The sequence below is a fragment of the Beta vulgaris genome, chromosome 7 (assembly GCF_026745355.1).
Source record: "Beta vulgaris subsp. vulgaris cultivar EL10 chromosome 7, EL10.2, whole genome shotgun sequence".
NCBI lineage: Eukaryota > Viridiplantae > Streptophyta > Magnoliopsida > Caryophyllales > Amaranthaceae > Beta > Beta vulgaris.
The window spans coordinates 58292314-58313514 of NC_079208.1; the positions used below are offsets into that span (position 1 = coordinate 58292314).

The 21201-nt window shown below is 36.4% G+C and overlaps 2 protein-coding genes across 3 annotated transcripts; both read left to right on the forward strand.

The window, feature by feature from the left end:
- The first annotated feature begins 6053 nt into the window (after positions 1-6053).
- On the forward strand, positions 6054-9970 carry LOC104900119 (probable protein phosphatase 2C 23). Its single transcript, XM_010687464.4, has 4 exons — positions 6054-8173; positions 8468-8581; positions 9190-9454; positions 9558-9970. Exons 1-4 carry the CDS (start codon positions 6524-6526, stop codon positions 9671-9673), a joined length of 2145 nt encoding a protein of 714 aa, XP_010685766.2. The 5' UTR covers positions 6054-6523; the 3' UTR covers positions 9674-9970.
- An 8254-nt stretch (positions 9971-18224) lies between these two features.
- Positions 18225-21168, forward strand: LOC104900120 (uncharacterized). 2 transcript variants are annotated; one of them, XM_010687467.4, is made up of 5 exons: positions 18225-18913; positions 19009-19169; positions 19254-19376; positions 19982-20143; positions 20232-21168. In XM_010687467.4, the coding sequence occupies exons 2-5, from the start codon at positions 19015-19017 to the stop codon at positions 20707-20709; spliced, it is 918 nt and encodes a 305-aa protein (XP_010685769.2). In that variant the 5' UTR covers positions 18225-18913; positions 19009-19014; the 3' UTR covers positions 20710-21168. The 2 variants fall into 2 exon arrangements, with proteins under 2 accessions (XP_010685769.2, XP_010685771.2); XM_010687469.4 differs by lacking the exon at positions 19009-19169.
- The last annotated feature ends 33 nt before the right edge of the window (positions 21169-21201 follow it).

The following is a 21201-nucleotide window of genomic DNA, read 5'->3' on the forward strand; positions in this document are numbered from 1 at the left end:
AACTTCTACTATTTCATCTTTCTCTTTCCTCAAATTTACTTAGCTTTTCAGTTTTTCTTTCTTCAATTTCTTACACTGTTTTTCATTTTTTGTGATATAGTTGATTGTTCAATTTAACTTGTTATAAATGATTAAGATTATATTGTCAGTTTCGATATAGTGTGTGTGTGTGGTATATAGTATGTTTCTCGATGCTATAGTATATTTACTTTTGATGGTGTTTCTTCTTACTATAGTGTATTTCTTTCTGATATTTCCTCCGTTATACAATAAGTTAAACATAGGGAAAGTGGGGGGAGTTACCAAGGAATTTAGAGAGAGAAAGTTAGGACCACAATAAAGTAGAGTGAAAAAGTACTGAATTTGTGGTATCCTCTTACTTTTTGGTGGTATATTTGTAATAAGAGGAAACTTTTTTTTTACCATTTGGAGTTTGGTTTCACTTATTATGATTATTCCAAATAAGGAAAGTGTTCCACTTATTGTGAAACGGAGGAAGTATATTGTATCTATTTGTGATATAGTGTGTTTCTAATTGTACAATTTAATTTGTTATACAAGATTAGGAGTATATTGTCAGTTTCGATATAGTGTGTTAGTATGTGGTATAATGTGTTTCTCTATGCTATAATGTTTTTTTTTTTTTTGGCAAAAGCTATAGTGTTTATTTGTGATAGTGTTTCTTTGTGTTATAGTGTATTTGTTTGTGATATATGTATTCCTCTCTTATATAGTGTATTTGTTTGTGATATGGTGGTTTTTGTGTATTATAATAGTGTGTCTTGATTCATGTGCGTGAGTCTGGTGCACACTAAAATCACCATATCACAAAGAGATACACTATATAAGAGAGGAATACACTATATCAAAATTAGCGTTTCTGCAAACCTCAACTACAAAAACAAAATTTAAAAATCAAAATACATAAATCACTATTCCTTAATTCAAATAATGAATTCATTGCACACACACTTAAATCAGCTAAACTATCAAACACAATAACATTTAAAACAAGGAAAGTACAAATCCAGAATCAACAAAAAAAAAGGAGAGAGAAAGTTGCGAAAAATTATCCGTTCTTGAAGAAAAGCGAGAGCAGAACTGACATCGAGATCAGATTGACGAAGGTAAGTCTGAACATCCTCGACAAATGTCGCTGCCGGAATTCCTCTCCTTTCTCTAACCTCCAACGACGACGATGTCTCCGCCATTTATTACAACCAGTATAACTGTTTCAGAAACAGGTTCTCTACTCAATAATGTTGAAATTGAACATTCTCACGCTGACGCCGACATCACTGGCATAACTTCGTCGCCAACCGACAACCCCTTGAGCCGCTCCTCTGTCTCTTTCCCTACATCGGCATCACGCCTTCATCTCTTTCCCCCACATCGGCATCACGCCTTCATCTCTTTCCCCAGCTCAACGTTGAAATTGGACGGTCTCACGTCAAGATTGACGTGAGACCTTCTTTTATAAAACTGTGTGTTTGATAAGTACTTTCTCTATTTCTGTTATCCTTCTCATTTCATATGCATCTTGACACTATTCATTCTTAGAGATAATCTTCTCAATTTTTTTTCAATTTATATGAAAAAATATAGTTATGTAGGGTCTTGTTTGATTCGTCTCAATTAGTATTTTATTAATATTTAATCGTTATAATTTTTACTAATATATAATAGAAAAGATTTAAGTTCAAATATGTGAAATGAGGGACGCACACATAAAAGTGCGTGAAAAGCATAAAAAAAACAAAGAGAGTATCACGGTAAGTTTTCCTTCTTTTGGTAATTAATAGTTAAACTCATAAGGTATTCACTCATGAAGATGTATATAATTAATTAAAACTTATGAGAAGGTGTCAAATTAGTGTATTCGCCCACGCAGATCAAAAATGAAGATTTTGTTGTCGTTTTCCAAACAGGGCGCATATGTTGCACGTATACTGCTGTATGAACACAATTTTCAGTGCTCAATTCCTCGATGCATGTTATACACGTATCAAGCATTTCTTATCAAGTTTTTTTTATTAAATTTCACCCCAATTTGTTAAAATATAAATGCATTGTAACCGTTTTCATTTTTAGAATAATTTTAATATAAATTTATTAATTATGAGTACAACTACTCCCTCCGTTTTCTTTTGTTGTTCCTATTTGAAATCGGGGAAGAAACCAATGAAACTCAAGAATGGACAAGATTCCACTATTTTTTTAAAAAAATAACGAAAAATAAAGGTTCTTACCCTTTGTAGTAATTCTATGTCAGACAATCAATGATACAAAAAGTTTGAGAGGTAAAAGAGTAAAGTAACTACAAACTAGTGTGAACGCATTTATTGCTCTTTGAGCTGCTTTATGTTATACATCCAATTAGGCAAAAGTTTGAAGAGTTAAAAGGTAAAAAATGACTACTAATTAGTGTGAACATATTTAGTGCAACATAAAACAATGAGAAATTTAATTCATAAAGACCTCATTTAGCTGATCATTCGTGTTATCAGTAACCATGTTTTCATTTTCATGAATATGGATACATTTTTCTTCGACATGTCCTAGTTTACCACACTTGTAGCATATCATTTGACACCCTCATATTAGATTCTCCAAACCTTTCCTTTGAGCCATAACTTAGATAAAAGTGGCTTAGATAAATCGATTTCCACACTAAGCCACGTGAATTGACCCCAATCAGCATTAGCAGTTGATTTATCTACTCTCGATACTTTTCCAATCTTTGTAACAACCTTTTTCAAAAAACTAGTGTCAAAGTATTCAGCTGGGAGATTGGGGATTCTAACCCAAGTGGTGAGGATATTGATTAACGCTTCCTCTGGGATGAAATTAGGACTCCATACCTCCTAATTGTAAGATAAGTGTCATCGATTAACCATAATCCTTAGGTTAGCACATGATCATAATCCTCCACATTATTGAATCTTGCAATGAAGTACTTGCACCCTATATCAGGAGTGCAGGTTAACATTTTAGTTGCCATTTCTTTTTCAGCCTCTTCATTAATCTCATGTAACCTAGACTGCCATCAAACATGCGAAAAATTAGTGTGGTTTTTCAAGGTCTTATGATGACCTTCTTTTTCCCTTATGAGAAGAATGATAGGGCGACAACATTCTCAATCTTCAAATATCTATGGTTCTATATCATCATCATTGGAAGTCTCATCTTCGTCATCTAACTCAAAGTGCTCATGCGCAAAGTTGCTGTTCAAGGGTTGTGAGTCCTTGACTAGACCTCTTACTGACACTCTAGGACCCTGATTGTGGGATTGAGAAAGCCCCCTTGCTTCAGTGATGCAACCACCTTGTTGTGCTTCAGCAGTACTCCCTCCGTCTTTTATTAGTTTACCCCTTTTGACTTTTGACACTATTCACATACATGACTTTGACTATCTCTTGTAATTTGTATTTAAGAAAAAATATAGTCATGTGAGATCTTGTTGGATTCGTCTCAATGTGTATTATCCAAATATCAACTTTTTGTAATTTTTGCTTATCGAAAATTAGATCGAGATAATAAGGTTCAAATTAGTATCTCGGCAAATGTGCCCCAAAGAAAGGGGTAAACTAATAAGAGACGGAGGGAGTATTTGGGATATTGTCAAGATCCATATGTTGATCATGCAATGGCCGGGGATATCTTGGTTGAAGATCAGATGATTAATTTTACGTTTTGGTTTCTTGTTTGAAGAAGATATTTGTTTTTTTTGGCTCTAGGGAAGGGGGGGGGGGCGAAGGAGAGAAAATCTCCATAATTATGATTCACTAGTACAAAATCATCGATTTGCGTTGGACTTGGAACCATCATTTGCGTCGGACAATGGTCCGACGGCACAGGTCTCGACGCAAATCGAGAGACATGATCTGCGTCGGATGAGGAAACGACACAGATGAAGAGCTATTTGCGTCGGACTTAAGCGATGTCCGACGCACATGACCCGTGAACCCAACCACTTTTAAGTGGTTTTGCATCGCAAGAATCACTATGTGCGACGCAAATCAGGTATTTTTTGTCAAAAAAAAATGAATTCGCGTTGCATCCGTCACTATGTGCGACGCAAATCATGTCTTTTTTATTTTAATTTTTTTTTGCATCCTTAAACAGAATGAAAAACATAATTTTATAGTATTGCAAAAATGAATCTACGTTGTGTCCAAACAAAAGTTGTATTGCAAAAAAATCCAAATCATTCGTTTACAAAAAAAACTTTTTAAAAAAATACATGATTTACAGAAAATTACAGAAAATCAAAAAAGAAAAGTACAGACAATGCGAAAAGTGTTGAAAATCAAAAAACTGATGTCTTCTTCCTGTTTGGTTATCAATTGCTGCTCGTGACTCATTCTCGAGCACAATACGGAAATTGCTAAAATGAGAAAAGATAAAAAAAATCTAATCCTAATTCAAGATGAGCACTAAACTGATGTAATTCATCAACTATGATAACGACAAAATAAAATTAGTAGAAGACTTATTTTTCTTACAAAAATCGAGAAAAAAATAAAATCAGAACCCTAACCATTCGTATTTTGCTTCGCCATGGATGTCAGCGCGTTTCTCGTTGAACGAAGATGGAGCGTGTTGCTTCGCCATGGCGGTGAGGATGAAAGAGATGACAGATCGAGAGAGGTCGAAGGATCGAGAGGGTCTGGAAAATTGCTTGTGAATTTTCGAGTTGCCTGAGATGGGGAGATGAGAGGGTCGAAGGAACGAATGGATCGGAGACAGGGAATTTTCAGATTGATGAATTTCGACGAGTGAAGGAGACAGGGAGGGAGGGAGAGAGAGAGAAGAAGAAGTGGCATTCATAGAGGGAGTTTTAGGTTAAGAGGGAGATGGGGAGTTGGTGTTTTAGGTTAAGAGGGAGAGGGTGAGATGGATATTTGTTAGGGCTCGAAAATAAGGACGGCCCAATTGATGTGCGTCGGAATAGGCTTGGGGTTCGACGCAAACCAATAATTTGTAACGCACCTTAACGACGTGCGACGCAGATAGGGCCTCGATAGTCTTAAAATTTGACAACGATGTGCGTCAGATGGGCCTCAGGGTCCGACGCACATGAGCGACATGCGTGGCACGTCATATGGATCCGATGCATATGACTCGTATCTGGTGCTTGTGAGCAGTTGTTTTGCATCGCACTCTGGCTCCCATACGACGCAAATTATGTTTTTGCGTCGTTTTCGTTGTAGTGCGACGCACTTGGGGGGTACTATGCAGATTTATTACATACTTGACCACTTCATGTAGATATAAGCTGTAACCAGGGGCCTAGATTGGATGTGATCATGGGCCGGGTCGCACCTAAAAAAGATTGCATTGATCGGGTCGGGCCGAGCCAAAATTCGGTGCCCAAAGCTAGCTATTCCAGACAGAAATGAATGGGTTTTTCAGGCCAAAATCGGACCGGGTCATAGAAAGGTCATTTGATCACCTTCTATTGCTAGATAAAGGACCATGATAAATGTGAAAAGTCAAAACGGGTAAACTAATAACGAACGGAGGGAGCTATACTTTTTGGCTACATGGACAATCCTTGTGGTTGACATAGTAATGGTTGTAGTTGAAAAATTAATGAGAAACAACTAAGCTATATATATAAAAAAAATGTAAAACCCATTCAAAAACAAGTTATTCCTATATGTTCGTATTTCTAATTTAAATCCAATATGGTATTGAACAACGTTGAAAATGTCATTATTTAACGGAGGTATCTCTTTCCTTCTGTACTTATGAATTCTTTGTCCTTAATTAATCAAGTGCACTAATAGTTTGTCCAAAAAAATATACATGAAAAACTAATGAAAAAGTTGACCAAAAATCATAATGAAGCAAGACATCATAATAAAGAAAAACAATAGGTAAAGCGGGTTGAATTGAATAATTAGGAGAATAGCGAGGGTGCGTGGCTTTAGGGGAATAGCTAGTCAACGCCAACCTAACCAATCTGCTATCCTCGATCAAATGGAAGTATCCCACACTTCACATTATAATGTGCACCCAGCAAAACTTATGTCATACCACCCAAAATTATTATATTACTATAAAATTTGAAAAAACAAAAAACAAGAAATTTTTTTGACGACGAAATAACTCCAAACAAAAAAACAAAAGAAAAAGAAAAAAAAGAAAAGACGAAGCATCCACATTCCACCCCCTATAATTCAAAACTCTCTCTCTTTTTACTCAAAAGTCAACTCTCCTTCAATTTCACCCTTCACTCTCCTTTCTTCCACGCCTCTTTCTCCCTCTCTCTCTCTCTCTCCTTCAACTACCTCTTCTTTCTCTCTCCTCCATTTTTCTCATTTCATCTTTCCTTCATTCTTCAGCTATGAAAATCGGAGTATAATCTAAACTTATCTAATCTTAAATCTCCATTTTTTTTCATCACCATCTTCATAACTGTATAATACCCACTTCAATATAAACACCCCCCAATAAAAGAAACCCATTTTTTTTTTCTCTTTCCTCTGATTTTTTTTTTTTTTAAGTTTATAAAGAAATGGGTAATGGAATTGGGAAAATCGGCGTCTGTTTCACGGGCTCCGGCGATGGTCGTCGGGCCCATAAGCATGAATCCGGGATGTACATGGACCAGTACGACGAGGGATTGGGCCATTCCTTCTGTTACGTTCGGCCCGATCCGGCCCGACTGTCTAACCCGACGGGCCCGGCGTCGTCTAAGATCCATTCCGAGGAGTATGCCGCCGGAGTTTCGATATTCCGGTCGATCTCCGGCGCTTCTGTGTCGGCGAACACCTCGACTCCGCTGTCCACCGCCTTCGTGGCGGACCCCACCGCCACGTCAGCCACCGCCGCCTTCTTCGAGAGCTCCACCTCCTTCGCCTCCGTACCACTCCAGCCCATCCCACGCGGGTCGTCCTCAATAAACTCAGGCCCGCTTTCCGGCCCGGTATTCGTCGATCGCGGGTTCATGTCCGGGCCCATCGAGCGAGCCGGGTTCCTATCCGGCCCGCTCGATCGGGCTGGTCCGGCCCTCTTCTCCGGCCCGCTGGACCGGAGCTTGTCAGTTCAGGGTACCTGGGCTGGGCTAAAGCCCAAGAAGAGGCCCGGGTCTCTGATCCGTGGGCTACGACATGCGATCTCTAAGACGTTCGGGCAGAGCTCGGTTGCCCCGGTCAAGGGAAACGGCGGCGTCGGGCATGATAATTGGGTTGTGGGTGGGCCTGGGCCTGTGGTCGGGCCTGAGGTGAGTGGGAGCTTGAACATGAGCTCAGAGATGAGCTTGGGTGAGAGTGATTCATGGGAAAGTCAGAATCTTCAGTGGGCACAGGGGAAAGCAGGGGAAGATCGAGTACATGTGGTTGTATCAGAAGAACATGGTTGGGTTTTTGTTGGGATTTATGATGGATTTAACGGTCCTGATGCAACTGATTTCCTTCTATCAAATTTATACACTAATGTTCAGAAAGAGCTCAAAGGTTTATTATGGGATGATAATAGTAAGTTTGATTTATCTTCTTCATCATCAACTCTTCCAATTCATAGTTGTTGTTGTTCTTCTGAGAGTAGCAGTAACAGTAGTAGAAGTAGTATCAGTAGCTCAGATATTGAGACTTATGACTTTTTTGAGAGAGAAACTTATGCTGAAAGTAGTGCCAAATCGAATAGTAATAGTACTAAAAGAGGAAAGAATTCGTCGAAAACTAATTTTAAAGGGGCAACCAAGAAATGGGAAGAGAATCAAAGGAGATGGAAGTGTGAGTGGGATAGAGAAAGAGTTGAGCTTGATCGGAGGTTAAAAGAGCAATGGAATAGGAACGATTCCGAGGGTAAAACTATTAATCATTCTGATGTATTAAAGGCATTATCGCGTGCTTTGAAGAAGACGGAGGAATCATACTTGGATATTGCAGATAAGATGGTGGATGAAAATCCGGAGTTAGCTTTAATGGGTTCTTGTGTTCTTGGTATGTTGATGAAAGGGGAGGATGTTTATTTGATGAACGTAGGCGATAGTAGGGCGGTTTTGGCTCAAAATAAAGAGCCTGATCTTAGACTTGGCAAGGTTGATCAAGACTTGGAAAGGATCAATGAAGAATCAATGTATGACTTTGAAGTATCAGATGGTGTCAAACCTAGTCTTAGATCGTCTCAACTTACTATTGATCATAGTACTTCTGTTGAAGAGGTAAAGAGACTAATCTTTTACCTGTTCCATTTGATTTTATATTACAATACCTGGTCTTGTTGTTTATTCTTTTAAATGTAGATTGTCAATTGATTATGATAGGTGCAATTGAGTTAATCCTTAGTTGTCGCGAATTATTTCATGCATCCAAGAGTATACAGAACGATCATCCATGCCACACTTGCGTAAATGAGTTTCGAGTGTTGTGTATGTAGTGTACTGGAAGCATTGTTTGGGTACTCCTGGGTGTCCTATGTAAATTTTGCTCATTGCTTAATATATGATTTGTTTCAGGAAGTACAAAGAATAAGAGATGAACACCGAGATGATGCCTTTGCTGTTGTTAATGATCGCGTCAAAGGTTCATTAAAGGTCACTCGGGCCTTTGGTGCTGGTTTTCTCAAACAGGTAATTACATTTCGTGATCAGTACTTAACGCTAAATCAAAAGCACATTCGAGTACGTGTATTCATTATCATCGTTACGTTCTACATTTGACAACCATTTGTGATCTCCATTCATTATACACACCAGAGTTGGATTTTAGAAAAAATTGACATGAAATCGTTTGGTCGTAAACAAGTTTAATCCTGGTTAGTTGTTGGTTGATGGTTGGAAGAAGCTAACTATCTATAGCTAATTGCCTAGTTCATGAAGTAGAAAGCTACCAAAAACGATGTAGTAGTACTTTTTTTCATTAATTACTTTTAGTTGGGGGGATGATGAACACCTGACTCAAATGCAACCACCTTTGTCAATTTATTGCAGTCAATGAAGTCAGCCTAATTAACCTTCTCAGGTTACCTAATTTATCACATTTGTTTCTTTTTCTATTTTCGTCACTGGTTCTGTCCTTCCCTTTGCTGTAATTAGAATTATGAACTTGTGGTCTACATTTACCTAACTAAAATGGAAACTTTAACAATTAAAATGTCTGAATGTTAATGGATGGTCTGAGATTGAATATTTTTGATCTGATTAAAGATGTAGTGTATAATGTTTTTGTATGATTGCAGCCTAAATGGAACGATGCGCTTTTGGAGATGTTCAGAATCGACTACGTTGGGACTTCACCATATATCAGTTGCCTCCCTTTCATGTATCACCACAGATTAGGCCCAAAGGATCAGTTCTTGATATTATCCTCTGACGGTCTTTACCAATACTTCACGAACGAGGAAGTCGTTGCTGAAGTGGAGCTCTTCATCTCATTGTACCCGGAAGGTGACCCTGCTCAACATTTAGTTGAGGAAGTTCTGTTGCGTGCAGCAAAGAAAGCTGGTAAAATTTCTAATTATTGTTTTCCAAAATGCTTTGCGCGTCTAAAATACATGCTTAGATCAACCAAACTAACACAAACTGGTAATGTCCACCCATCGTGCAGGTCTAGATTTCTATGAGTTGCTAGAAATACCTCAAGGAGATCGACGCAGGTACCATGACGACGTCTCAATCATCATCATTTCTTTTGAAGGCAGGATATGGAGATCATGTGTATAAGATTCTACAAATGGTACAAGATGTAGAGAAAAGCTAGGAGAAAATAGCAAAAAGAAAAAAAAAGGCCATTGAATCAGTTTTATCCTTGTCACCCACATAACAGTCCAGCAAAACCTTTAGAAAAGGGCTAAATATGGTCAGTTATATTATTGGCAAGGTGATAATAGGAAATGTATAGACATAAAAGAGGTAGGTTATTGCTGAGGGAAACCATTATCTTGATAATTTTTTTAAAAAAGGTGTAATTGCTGAATAAATTTGGTTCAAATATATAAAAATTTTGTTCATTATCTTCTATGTAGCATGAGTACTTTTTCTAGATCACGTATTCGTACCCGCACCCGTACCCGTACCCGATACGATACATATCATTATCCTGTATGGGTATGCGTATCCTTTCCTAAAAATTCAAAATCTTACCGTTTTATGTCCCCGTATCCGAATCTGCACTCGTCTATGTGCAACCTAGATTATTTTGACCATATTTAATGGCTTTTGGTCAGTGGAATCATTTGAATTAAAACATATGCAAAAAAGAAGGCATAATTTTATGAATATAATGTGTATACTTTTGGGATGCCATATCTAAAATCTGACCCAGAAGCATCATTATGATTTATGAGGTTCTTTCTTAGTGCCCAGATTTTCAGGTTGACCTAAAATGAAAGTTAGATACAGTGGTCCTGTTTTTTTTTTTTTTTTTTGGAGTTGAAAAACCATTAAACCCCACTGAAAAGATCAACATTCTCTTGAATTTTCTTCGATTCTTGCTATACCATTCAAACCAAAATTAGAAATATGGTCCATGTCTTTTATTTTCTTTTCTTTATCCCTCTTTTTCTGGGTATACTTTTTGTTATGTCAAACTGTAGATTTCATCTTTACACAAACACACACAAATCACAATATTTCAGCTCCTGTTGCTGTCCTACAGTTTTTGTAAATTTGGAAAATCTTCTTTTTAGTCTTAGTAGGAAATTAATTCTTAGGAGGTCATATTAAATGTGGCCACATAATAAGTAGATTGAGAATCAATGGTTGGAGCTTAATGGTTGGATCTCCCACCTCCTAATCTTATGGTCGGGAATTTGACTCTCATCATCCTCATATTTGAGGTATTTGTGTGGATATTTGCTTCTAGGGTATAAATTTTCAATTTTCAGTCTCTAGAAGTTTTCTTATGGGTTAGGATCCCCTTCTTACCCCCTAACTCATGAGGACTGAGCCTGTTTGGACCAGTAAATTATCGAATAATAAAAAAGAATTAGAATAAGCAAATTTCTCCATCGTTTCAGAATTTAAAAAGTGGATCTATAATCTTTTTGAATTGCTTCAAATTCCTTGGTCATACTAAACATGAGATTTGACCCAAATCAAATTAATTAATTTATTTTGGTGAACAAGAAATCAAATTATTTGATCAGACCCAAATTTAGCTAGGAGTAATGTTTGGATTTTATTTTTGATCCAAATTGAAATTGACCGATTTTGAACCAAAACAACTTGAATAGAAAAAAATGATTAATATCGATTTTTTTTTTCAAAAAATGATTAATATCGATTTTTTTTTTCTTACATATCGAAATCATAAATAGACCTAAAATATAATCCACCCAATTAATGGTAGACTGTACAAATCATCATTTCGATTATGATACCACGTAGCATATTTGCCACCTTTTAAGTGAAGTTTTTTTTTTTTTTTTTTTTTTAATCCATATGAGCCACGAAGGCGGTACAAAGTACAAAGAAGGGGAGGGGGAATCGAACCTGTGACCTATCGTTCACAGCACCTCAATCTTAACCACTAGGCCAAGACATCCTTGGTTTTTAAGTGAAGTTTTTGGTAGTACACAAAGTTTGACATTTTTTGCCTTTGCTTCTTTCGTAAAGAAATTAAAATGGAACTAACTATACAAATGGATTAATAAGCGTAGTTAACAACTTTAAGGGGCAACTAATAGTGCAAAACAAGTCATTACCAAAAGAGTTTAAGGTCGTTTTAGTACTACTTAATTGTATATAGTCAAAGTCTTCATAATTATCTTCTTCTTTGTCACTAATTAAAATTTAATCACCCTTTTTTTTTTCTTAATTACCATGCCTGTACTGACCCTACTCCATAATTGCTTATGCCTTTTGTTTTGTCTGAAAACTGAAAAGGACAGCATAAAAATTGTTATTTTTTTAGCATTAGTTAGGTCATCTATGAAGTGCTATGATGAAAAATCAATAGTTTCCCACTATTTTCTTTCTTGTTAACTTAATGTTTGTTGACTTTTTTTATTCTTTACATAATGTAACCTACTGTTTATATTTTTCTTTGCTAAAGTAACGTACGTAAAAAGAAAAAAAAAACTATCAAAGGAATTATTGAGTGTCGAGAAAGATCTTCCAATAGTTAGCTTCCTATTGGCGATTAGTATGCATTACTTCACTAGTCAATTTTTAACTATCGTTGTTTTATTGGGTCAACCTTTTTTTGTTTGCTAAATTGCTAATAAGGTTTTTTTTTTTTTTTTGGGACATTTAACAACTAACAACTACATCATACACTTTTCTTTGAGGGGGTGTAACAAGTAACAATTACTCTACATCATTGGAGTAAGTGTCTAAGCCTATTTCATTATGCCTAGATATGGAAAGAATTGCCAATTTTTTATAAGAAGATTTAGAATTACAAGATATTGCGGTATAAAAATTATTAAAAGAGACGGTCTAATTTTAATATAAAGTAGACCTAGTCACTAAATGAATTAAACTAGTCACCGAAAGATTAACCTAAGCTAGTCACTATTGGGCTAATTCTCTTTTTAATATTGGACTTACCTCAAACGTAATTCACTCGCGGAGTCTTTTTGCTCCTGGACTATGGGAAAGATCGCAAAGAAGACAATTGCCTAATTTTAATTTAAAAGTAGGCGGTCTTTTACAAGACAGATTCATTATATTATTAAAAGAGACGGTCTAATTTTAATATAAAAGTAGACTTAGTAACTAAATGGATTAAGCTAGTCACTGAATGAAATTAATCTATTCACTATTGAGCTAATTCTCTTTTTGAATATTGGGCTTATCATTGCCTAATTTTAATTTAAAAGTAGGCGGTCTCTTACAAGACAAACTCTATAGTATTACCTACATATTTTGCATTTCATGAATTACAACTTTTTTTTTTAATTTAAATTTCTTTCCTTATAAAACGGATTATCTTTATAAGATATAAATATGTCGATGTCTAACTATTGGATACTCTTATAAGACTTGTCACATTTTAAAAGTGTTGTGTTTTTTAAGGTGTGTTATCTTCTTCTCATTATTCTTCAATAATAGGCACCTATTATATGCTTTCGATGTTATAGCATGACTCGTGATTCTCTTATATGTATTACTCCTTAACAAATAGTTAACCGAAAATATAACTAAAAATCAATTTTCTTACAATATATAAGTAATGATTATTGATTAACATAAAAAAAAAGTAAGGGAAATCAATATCACTAAAAGTAACCTTTAAATTGATACTCTAGTATTCTGGAGTAGGACTACAATTTAAATGCAATGATAGTAGGTATCTATCTATACTAATATATTAAAAGACATGTCTAAGTCAAAAACGGTGCCACGTGACGTTCTCCTTAAGGGAGTTTTACTCCATGTAATCCACAACAATAAAAAAATTAGAAATTGCATAGTGAAAGGTTTGATCCCAGAACCTCAAGAACATACACTAAAGTATTAACCACTAAACCAAATAATATTTAGTGTTATCATCTTAAATTATAATATTAATAAATGAAAACCCGAGGCGTAGCGCGGGGCTAATAACTAGTTTTTGAAAGAAAAAGATGGAATAAGTGAATTACATGCAATAAAGAGAGAAACCTCCATCCATTTGCTGTGCAACTACTAACTACCTTTGAATTGATAGTACTGTAGTAAATAAATGAGTCATGAGTGTATAGCAGTTGCAGAGGTCATCCAAATGCCATATTTATGGTATATGTCCATTTATATTTTGTAACGAAAATATTTCAGTGGAGCAAAAATGACCCAAGACCATAATTTACGCCAATGCAGAAAATTTCCTTACATGGGAGGTTGATAGCTAATGCATATCACTATATCAGTTATCAGTATATCATACAGTTGAGAGTGGAGGGACCCTTTTGTTTAAGGGTATACACATTTTTTATTTGTTATTTTATTAATGTTTATCATGTTATTTATCTATCACTTTTTTTTTGATAATTTGGATAATTTCATTCATAATGGCTGGAAAGCCCAAGACATTACAAAATTTCAGAAGTAACAATTCAAGGGAATTTATTAAAACAGTCAAAATTAAAGGTTAATATACGCTTTCGGACTTTCCCGAGGTTGGAGCTCCGAATGCCACGGGATGCCTCGTATGGGGCATGGAAGGTCATTAGAAAGGACTCATGTGGCTTGGAACGAATATGTGGATTCCTTTATGTTTATTTCGGGGCAGTTTTAGATTTCACGAGAAATGAACAAATTGGGGGTTTAGAAGCTTTTCGAGGCAACGCAAATGGCGTGAAACACCCGCGCATGTTACAAGTCACGTCGGCTTTCCTAGGAACGTTTCGGGAGAAAGTATGACCAGGCCTGGACAAGTCCAAAAATGTCCCAGGTGTTTGGCACCATTTGAATTGCCCCAGAACGCCATCAAACCACCCATTTAGGATCTTGTGGTGTACCCACCGAATGGCCCCGAAACGATCGTTAAATTTGTTCTTATACCCGTTCAAAGTCGTGGAAGTCCTTAATATACCATCCCATGTCGCCTCGAGGCATCCCACGACCATTAATTTGGTGCACGACTTCCAGGGACGTCTAAAACCGTGACATATAGGCTTCAATTTTGACCGTTTTAGGACTCCTCCGGCCTTGGTCATATTTTTCACCGAAAATCTTCCTATAGGGTGCGACACGACTTTTAATGCATCCTTGGTACTTCGCACTATCTGAATTGCCCCATAATACCATCAAATCAACCATTTATGATTTTGTATTGCAACCACGGAATGGCCCCGAAACGGTCGTAATATTCTTTCTTATGCTTGTTCAAAGTCGTGGAAGCCCCTAATAAACCATTCCATGTCCCCTTGAGGCATCCCACGACCTTTGATGAACGGGTCACGGGGACGTCTAAAAATGTGACTTATAACCTTCAATTTTGATCGTTTTAAGGATCTTCCGGGCCCGATCATTTTTTCGCCGAAAAACCTTCCTACGAGGTGTTGCACGACTTATAATGCATACCGGGTGCTTCGCACCATCTGAATTACCGCAGAATGCCATCAAACCACCTTTTTATGATTTTGTGTTCCTGCCACGGAATGGCCCGAAACGGTCTTAAAAGTTGTACTTATATCCTTTAAAAGTCGTAGAAGTCCTTAATATACCATCCTATGTCCCCTCCAGACATCCCACGTCATTTGGTGCACCGGTCCCCCGGACGTCTAAAACAGTGACTTAAACCTTTAATTTTGACCGTTTTAAGACTCCTCCGGGACCAATCATATTTTTTGCCTAAAACCCTCCTATGGGGTGTGACACGACTAATAATACATCTTGGGTGCTTCGCACCATCTGAATTGCCCCAAAATGCCACCAAACGACCAACTTATTATTCTTTCATATAGCTACGGAATAACCCCGAAACGGTCGTAAAAGGTGTTCTTATTCCCGTTCAAAGTCGTCGAAGTCATTAATATACCATCCCATGTCCCCTCGACGCATCCCACAACATTCGGTGCCTGGGACCCGCGAACGTCTGAAACCGTGACATATAGCCTTCAATTTTGACCATTTTAGGCCTCCTTTGGGGCTGGTCATATTTTTCGCCAAAAACCTTCTTGTGGGGTGCGACACGACTTATAGTGCATCTCAAGTGTTTCGCACCATCTGAATTGCCCCAGAATGCCACCAAACTACCCATTTATTATTTTGTAGTTTATTAGCCACAGAATGGACCCGAAACAGCCGTAAAAGTTGTTCTTATGCCCGTTCAAAGTCGAGGAAGTCCTAAATATAGCATAACATATCCCCTTGAGATATCCCACGTGATTCGGTGCACGGGTCCCGGGGACGTCTAAAATCGTGACTTATATAACCTTTAATTTTGACCTTTTTGAGCTCCTCGGGCCAGGTCATATATTTCGTCGAAAACCTTCCTATGGGGTGCGGTAAGACTTATAATCCATCCCTGGTGTTTCGCACCATTTGATTTGGCCCTAAATGCCATCAAATCACCCATTTATGATTTTGTTGTGCAACCACGGAATGGCCGAAACGGTCATAAAAGTTGCTCTTATGCCCGTTCAAAGTCGTGGAAGTCATTAATATACCATCCCATGTCGACTCGAGGTATCCCATGGCATTCGGTGCACGGGTCCCGTGTACGTCTAAAAGCGTGACTTATAGCCTTCAATTTTGACCGTTTTAGGGCTCATCCGGGTCCGGTCAAATTTTTTGCCGGAAACCTTCCTATGGGTGCGGTACGACTTATTATGCATCCCGGACCATTCGCACCATCTGAATTTAGACTCGTGTACTGAATGTCGTGTGATGGTATATTAAGGACTCGCACGACTTTGAAAAGGCATAAGAACAGCTTTTACGACCATTTCGGGGTTATTCCGTGGCTGTACGACAAAATAATAAATTGGTTGTTTGGTGGCATTCTGGGGCAATTGAGATGGTGCAAAACCCGATCAATTTAATTTTGAATGTACGTCTTAACACCCACCCATCATCCATATTATCAATCACACATATTTATTTACTTACTTTATTAATATTTTTAGTTGAAAATTTTAAAAAATATGTATCTTATGGCATAATTTTTTGTAAAAATTCTTATTATCTCCCAACCCGATCACCATTCAATCCACCCTTTCACCCGGCGGAGGACGGATGGATGGATTCGGGTGATGGTTTATGCGTGTGATGGATGGATGCGGGTGGAGTGGATGGATGCGGGTGAAACTCCACCCTCCTCGAACCTAATCCATTTCCATCCCTAAGCAGGGATGCTATATACATCCAACTATCGAAGCAAGAAAATTTGAGCTATGGTGATTGGTGAAGACCTTATTTAGCTAAGGAATCAATTACAGCATTTGAGGCACGATTTTTATCTATCACTGATTGGCAGAGAACTAATAAAGCTCAGTGATAGAGTTTCTACTACCTTACAACTACGGGATTGGGGGTAGGGGTGTAAATGCGAAGAGACAACTCGTGAGCTACTCGAGATGGACTCGGTCAAAGCTCGACTCGAGATGTTGGCGAGTTGAATTGAGCAACTCGATACTCGACTAGGAAACTCGTGAGAAACTCGAGTACCCAATTATCAATAGTAAAATACCTAATTCAACATTTTTCTATCTAAGGGTTGCTTTGAACACGAAACACTTGCAAGTTACAAGCTACTTGAAATCTACTCAGTCAAAGCTCGATTCGGTTAAAACTCGAGCTCGACTCAAAATGCTTACGAGTCAAGTCCAGCTAGCTCAAACTCGAACTCGGCACGCACCATTTACACCCCTAATTGGGAGTTTCGATTTTTAACCACCAACGTTTAAAGTCTCTATAGTGCTCCTTACATTTTTTGCACATTTTATATTTTGCTCAATTGAGAGAAATGCGCAAAATAATATAATGTGTTTAAGAATATATAGTTCTAGGTGTTCTACACCTAAGAATTTGGAGCCAAAGTTGGGGTTATATGATGGCTAATGGTCTCATTTAAGTACAACTGCTACTTATTGAGGTTTCTGGTAAGATGAGATTCTCTTACCTCCTCCATCTTGAAAGAGATGTACTACATGTGACAATTTAAGTCCCCAACTAAAAGAATTTGTTTTTTCATCATATATGATGATTAATCATCTTTTGGCGTTTTATGTATCACTATTATTATAGGAAATTGTGTATTGTTGTAGCTTGTGCTATAAACCCCGGCCATTAATTGCTATGTTTTGGTTCTTTCAAATTTTGATTGGCACATTTTATTTAGGTCAAGGTTTCTAATTTGAACACTGGATTCTAGGGCCCACCATATCTACTTGTCCAATGGCTTACTATAAGGTTCAAGTACTTTGTGTTCCAGAAATAATGTTCAAATACATTAGGCTTGTGGGGGCTTAGATATTGGGCTGAGCTTGTGTTCTCCTGGACCCATGGGCCCCCAGGTTCATGAATTTGATTCATTTGCACCCAAAAAAAAATTCGATTACTTAATATAGCTCATACTTATTACTTAATATCTTACTAGACATGAAAAATTGAAGTATATTTTTGTAGGGCAAAGAGAAGGTATATCTTATTTTTAAGACAAACTTACTCGCAAACATAAATTACACGTTCTAATGCATAGGAATGCATCAATAACACACATTTGACGAGAAAATTAAGGTGACGTGTTTATCACACACATATATATAGTATGATTATACATAGGATCAATCTAGAATAATATATTCTAGAGTCTGAATCTCATAAATGTTAAGTCTTCAACCTACTCATCTAAACATTTACAAAAAAAAGTAGACTACCAGAAGCAAAACAAAATGCTGATAATCATCATTACTCTTCATTTCTTAAGTATTTGTCTTTTACCCTATGACTCTATTATATCAAATATTCTTAAGATATAGAGAATTTCTTAACATATTAGAAGCAGTTTTCATATTGAAGTAAAGTTTATAGCACCATGTAATAGCAAAACTTTGACTTTGAACTAGGCACCCCATACTTTCAAACTCAAAAGTCAAAACATAAGAAAATAAGAAACACTTTTCATATTTGACTCACAACATTAATTTTTCCAAAAATCTCTCCATCCCTTTAGGCTTAGACTATGGACTAATACACACTATTCCAAACCATTGCAATTTCTTCCACAAAATAAAATTCCTTTTTCTTGACCCATAGAATTTCGGAAATAAAAAAAATAAAAAATTCGAAAAAAGCGAAAAAAAAATAAAATTTGGAAATCATCATCCATTAGGTAAGATCCCTTTATTTTTACTACCAAACATAATAAAGTAGAGGTTATCCTCTTTCCCCCCACCAAAAAAAAAAAACCAATCCATCTTTATGGATTAGTTGCAATAATAAATATACATCAAGATCTTCATTGCTTATGTCAATTGTAGGTGCTACTACACCATAACTAATCCACTCACATTTTCATTTATCATCTATTTTGTAAGTTTGTTACATGTTTTCATTCTTATGTCATATTAGTTTTATATTATAGTGTAACAATTGTATTTATTTCAATTGTTTCAATAATCTTTTAGATAAACATGTCAATCATAGGCTTTGATACAGCCATATTCCATAACAACAAAAATATGAGCAAACATTCTTTCATTGAATTCAAAAAACAAGCCTCTTTCTTCATCAAGGAGAAGATTAAAACTGCTAGATTGGTTCTTACAGATGTCACACCTGCTCAGTTGTATGATCTTACAAACTTTTTTTTTTTTTTGGGAATTTTTTCTAGATTGTGATCTTTAATTTGATTCTTAAGGAATTTATACAGGATGACAGAAGAAGCAACAAATGCTGATCCATGGTCACCTGATACTCGAACTCTTGGGTTAATATCAAGATCTGCTTTCGAAATCGATGATTATTGGAGAATTGTGGACATTCTGCATAACAAGTTTGTCCCTTTTTCTTGTTTCTATACTTATAACATTTTTATGCCTTCATCCCTTTTTTTGAAAAATATATTACATATTACATAATGCGGATAAACTCATAGTTGTGTTGTTACATATAAGTCTAATTTCGTATTTTTGGTGAGGTAATTATAATTCTTTAAAGGCTTATGATGGTGGAATATAATTATGTTGTTACTAGTGATTACTGATACTTGAAAGTAAATATTAACATGAACATGTTAATTATGTCCCCTCTTTTTCAAGTAGTCATATTTTTGATTAACTCGGAATAGTAACTTTAGAGTTTAGACATATCGTTCCAAAGTCTTATAGTCGAAAAGGGTAGAGAAAAACAATAGCAATACTCAAGATAGAAAATTTATCTTTCATGTTTAAAACTTGTAACTTGTAAGTCATAGTGGACTACTTCGTAAGCCACTCATTAAGTTCGGATTATTCCAACGTACTTATAGTTGAAACTTAATCAAGAAAGGTGGCATAGTTGGAAATGTTAGTGTCGATATTTCTAAAATCAACCTATCAACCTTCACATGATTATGATCCTAAATATTTCTCTCATGGAAATACTTTGATTTGTGGTCAGAATATCAAAATTTGACAGGAAAAATTGGAGGGAATCCTACAATGCTTTGATAGTATTAGAACACTTACTGACTCATGGACCAGAAAGTGTAGCAGAGGAGTTTCAAACAGAGAAATTAACCATCAATAACATGGAAACTTTTCAGCATGTTGATGAAAAAGGGTAAACAAAATAACCTCATAAAGTTTCATGTCACTATTATATGCTATCCACATTTATAATATATGGTCTAGCAATATTCATTATACAGATTTAACTGGGGACTTGCTATGAGGGAAAAATCAAAGAGAATACTAAAGCTTCTTGAAAAGGGACCTCTCCTCAAAGAAGAAAGAGAGCATGCTAGAAAACTAACAAGAGAGATTAAAGGATTTGGAAGTTTTCCTGGAAGATCAACTTCTTCACATACAGATTCACCAGCTACATATGGAAGGAGCAATTCCCACTTCAATGAGCATCGAAACGAGGCGCCCCGTTTAATCCTTCTAGGGGATGATGTTAAAGCTGAAAAACCCAGAAGTATACAAAGGTTTATGAAGGAAAATAAGGCACCAAGAAATGATATAAAGAAAGAAGATTTGCAAGTTTGGAACAATAGTGTAGAGGAGATAGATATGCTCCTAGATGAAAAAGATTGTGGAATGTTGATAGAAGAGGAAAATCATCCTTTTAATTATACTGAGGAACACAGCAGATTTTCATTGCTGGCTGCTGCAAAAGAGGATTAAGAAAAGATGAATCTGGTTTCTGTATTATAGTTACAGGTTTTTGCATGAAACTGGCAGGTTGTTATATTAGACACAGAACTCGTCAGGCTGTCTAAAATGTTACTTCCTCCGTAACATAAAGAATGCAACGATTGAATATTTTATACCTCACAAATAATACCCAATTGTTGCATTCTTTCTGTTACGGAGGAAGTAAAACTTTTGGTTATCAGAGATCTTATACATGACACATGAGAATCAGAATGTTGTAGAATTTAAAAACAAGAGAGATTGGAATTGTTCTCTATACATTTACCTTAGATTGGACATATTTGAACAAATTGTGTTGTAATAGGAGTAGCTAGGGGTGTAAATGATACGCTCGAGCTGAGAATTACCTGTTTATGTTCGAACTTATTTGTTCGAGCCTAGTTTTTTTTGGAATAAAATTGAGTACGAGTTGGCTAGTTGTGAATTGAACTGCACTCATAGAAAACGTAAATAAGCTCATAT

Coding starts and splice junctions, on each gene's coding strand:
- LOC104900119 (XM_010687464.4), top strand. CDS start 6,524: ATGGGTAATGGAATTGGGAAAATCGGCGTCTGTTTCACGGGCTCCGGC. Junction 8,582..9,189: donor GTGCTGGTTTTCTCAAACAG/GTAATTACATTT, acceptor GTATGATTGCAG/CCTAAATGGAACGATGCGCT. Junction 9,455..9,557: donor GCGTGCAGCAAAGAAAGCTG/GTAAAATTTCTA, acceptor CCCATCGTGCAG/GTCTAGATTTCTATGAGTTG.
- LOC104900120 (XM_010687467.4), top strand. CDS start 19,015: ATGTCAATCATAGGCTTTGATACAGCCATATTCCATAACAACAAAAAT. Junction 19,170..19,253: donor GATGTCACACCTGCTCAGTT/GTATGATCTTAC, acceptor GAATTTATACAG/GATGACAGAAGAAGCAACAA. Junction 19,377..19,981: donor GTGGACATTCTGCATAACAA/GTTTGTCCCTTT, acceptor ATTTGTGGTCAG/AATATCAAAATTTGACAGGA.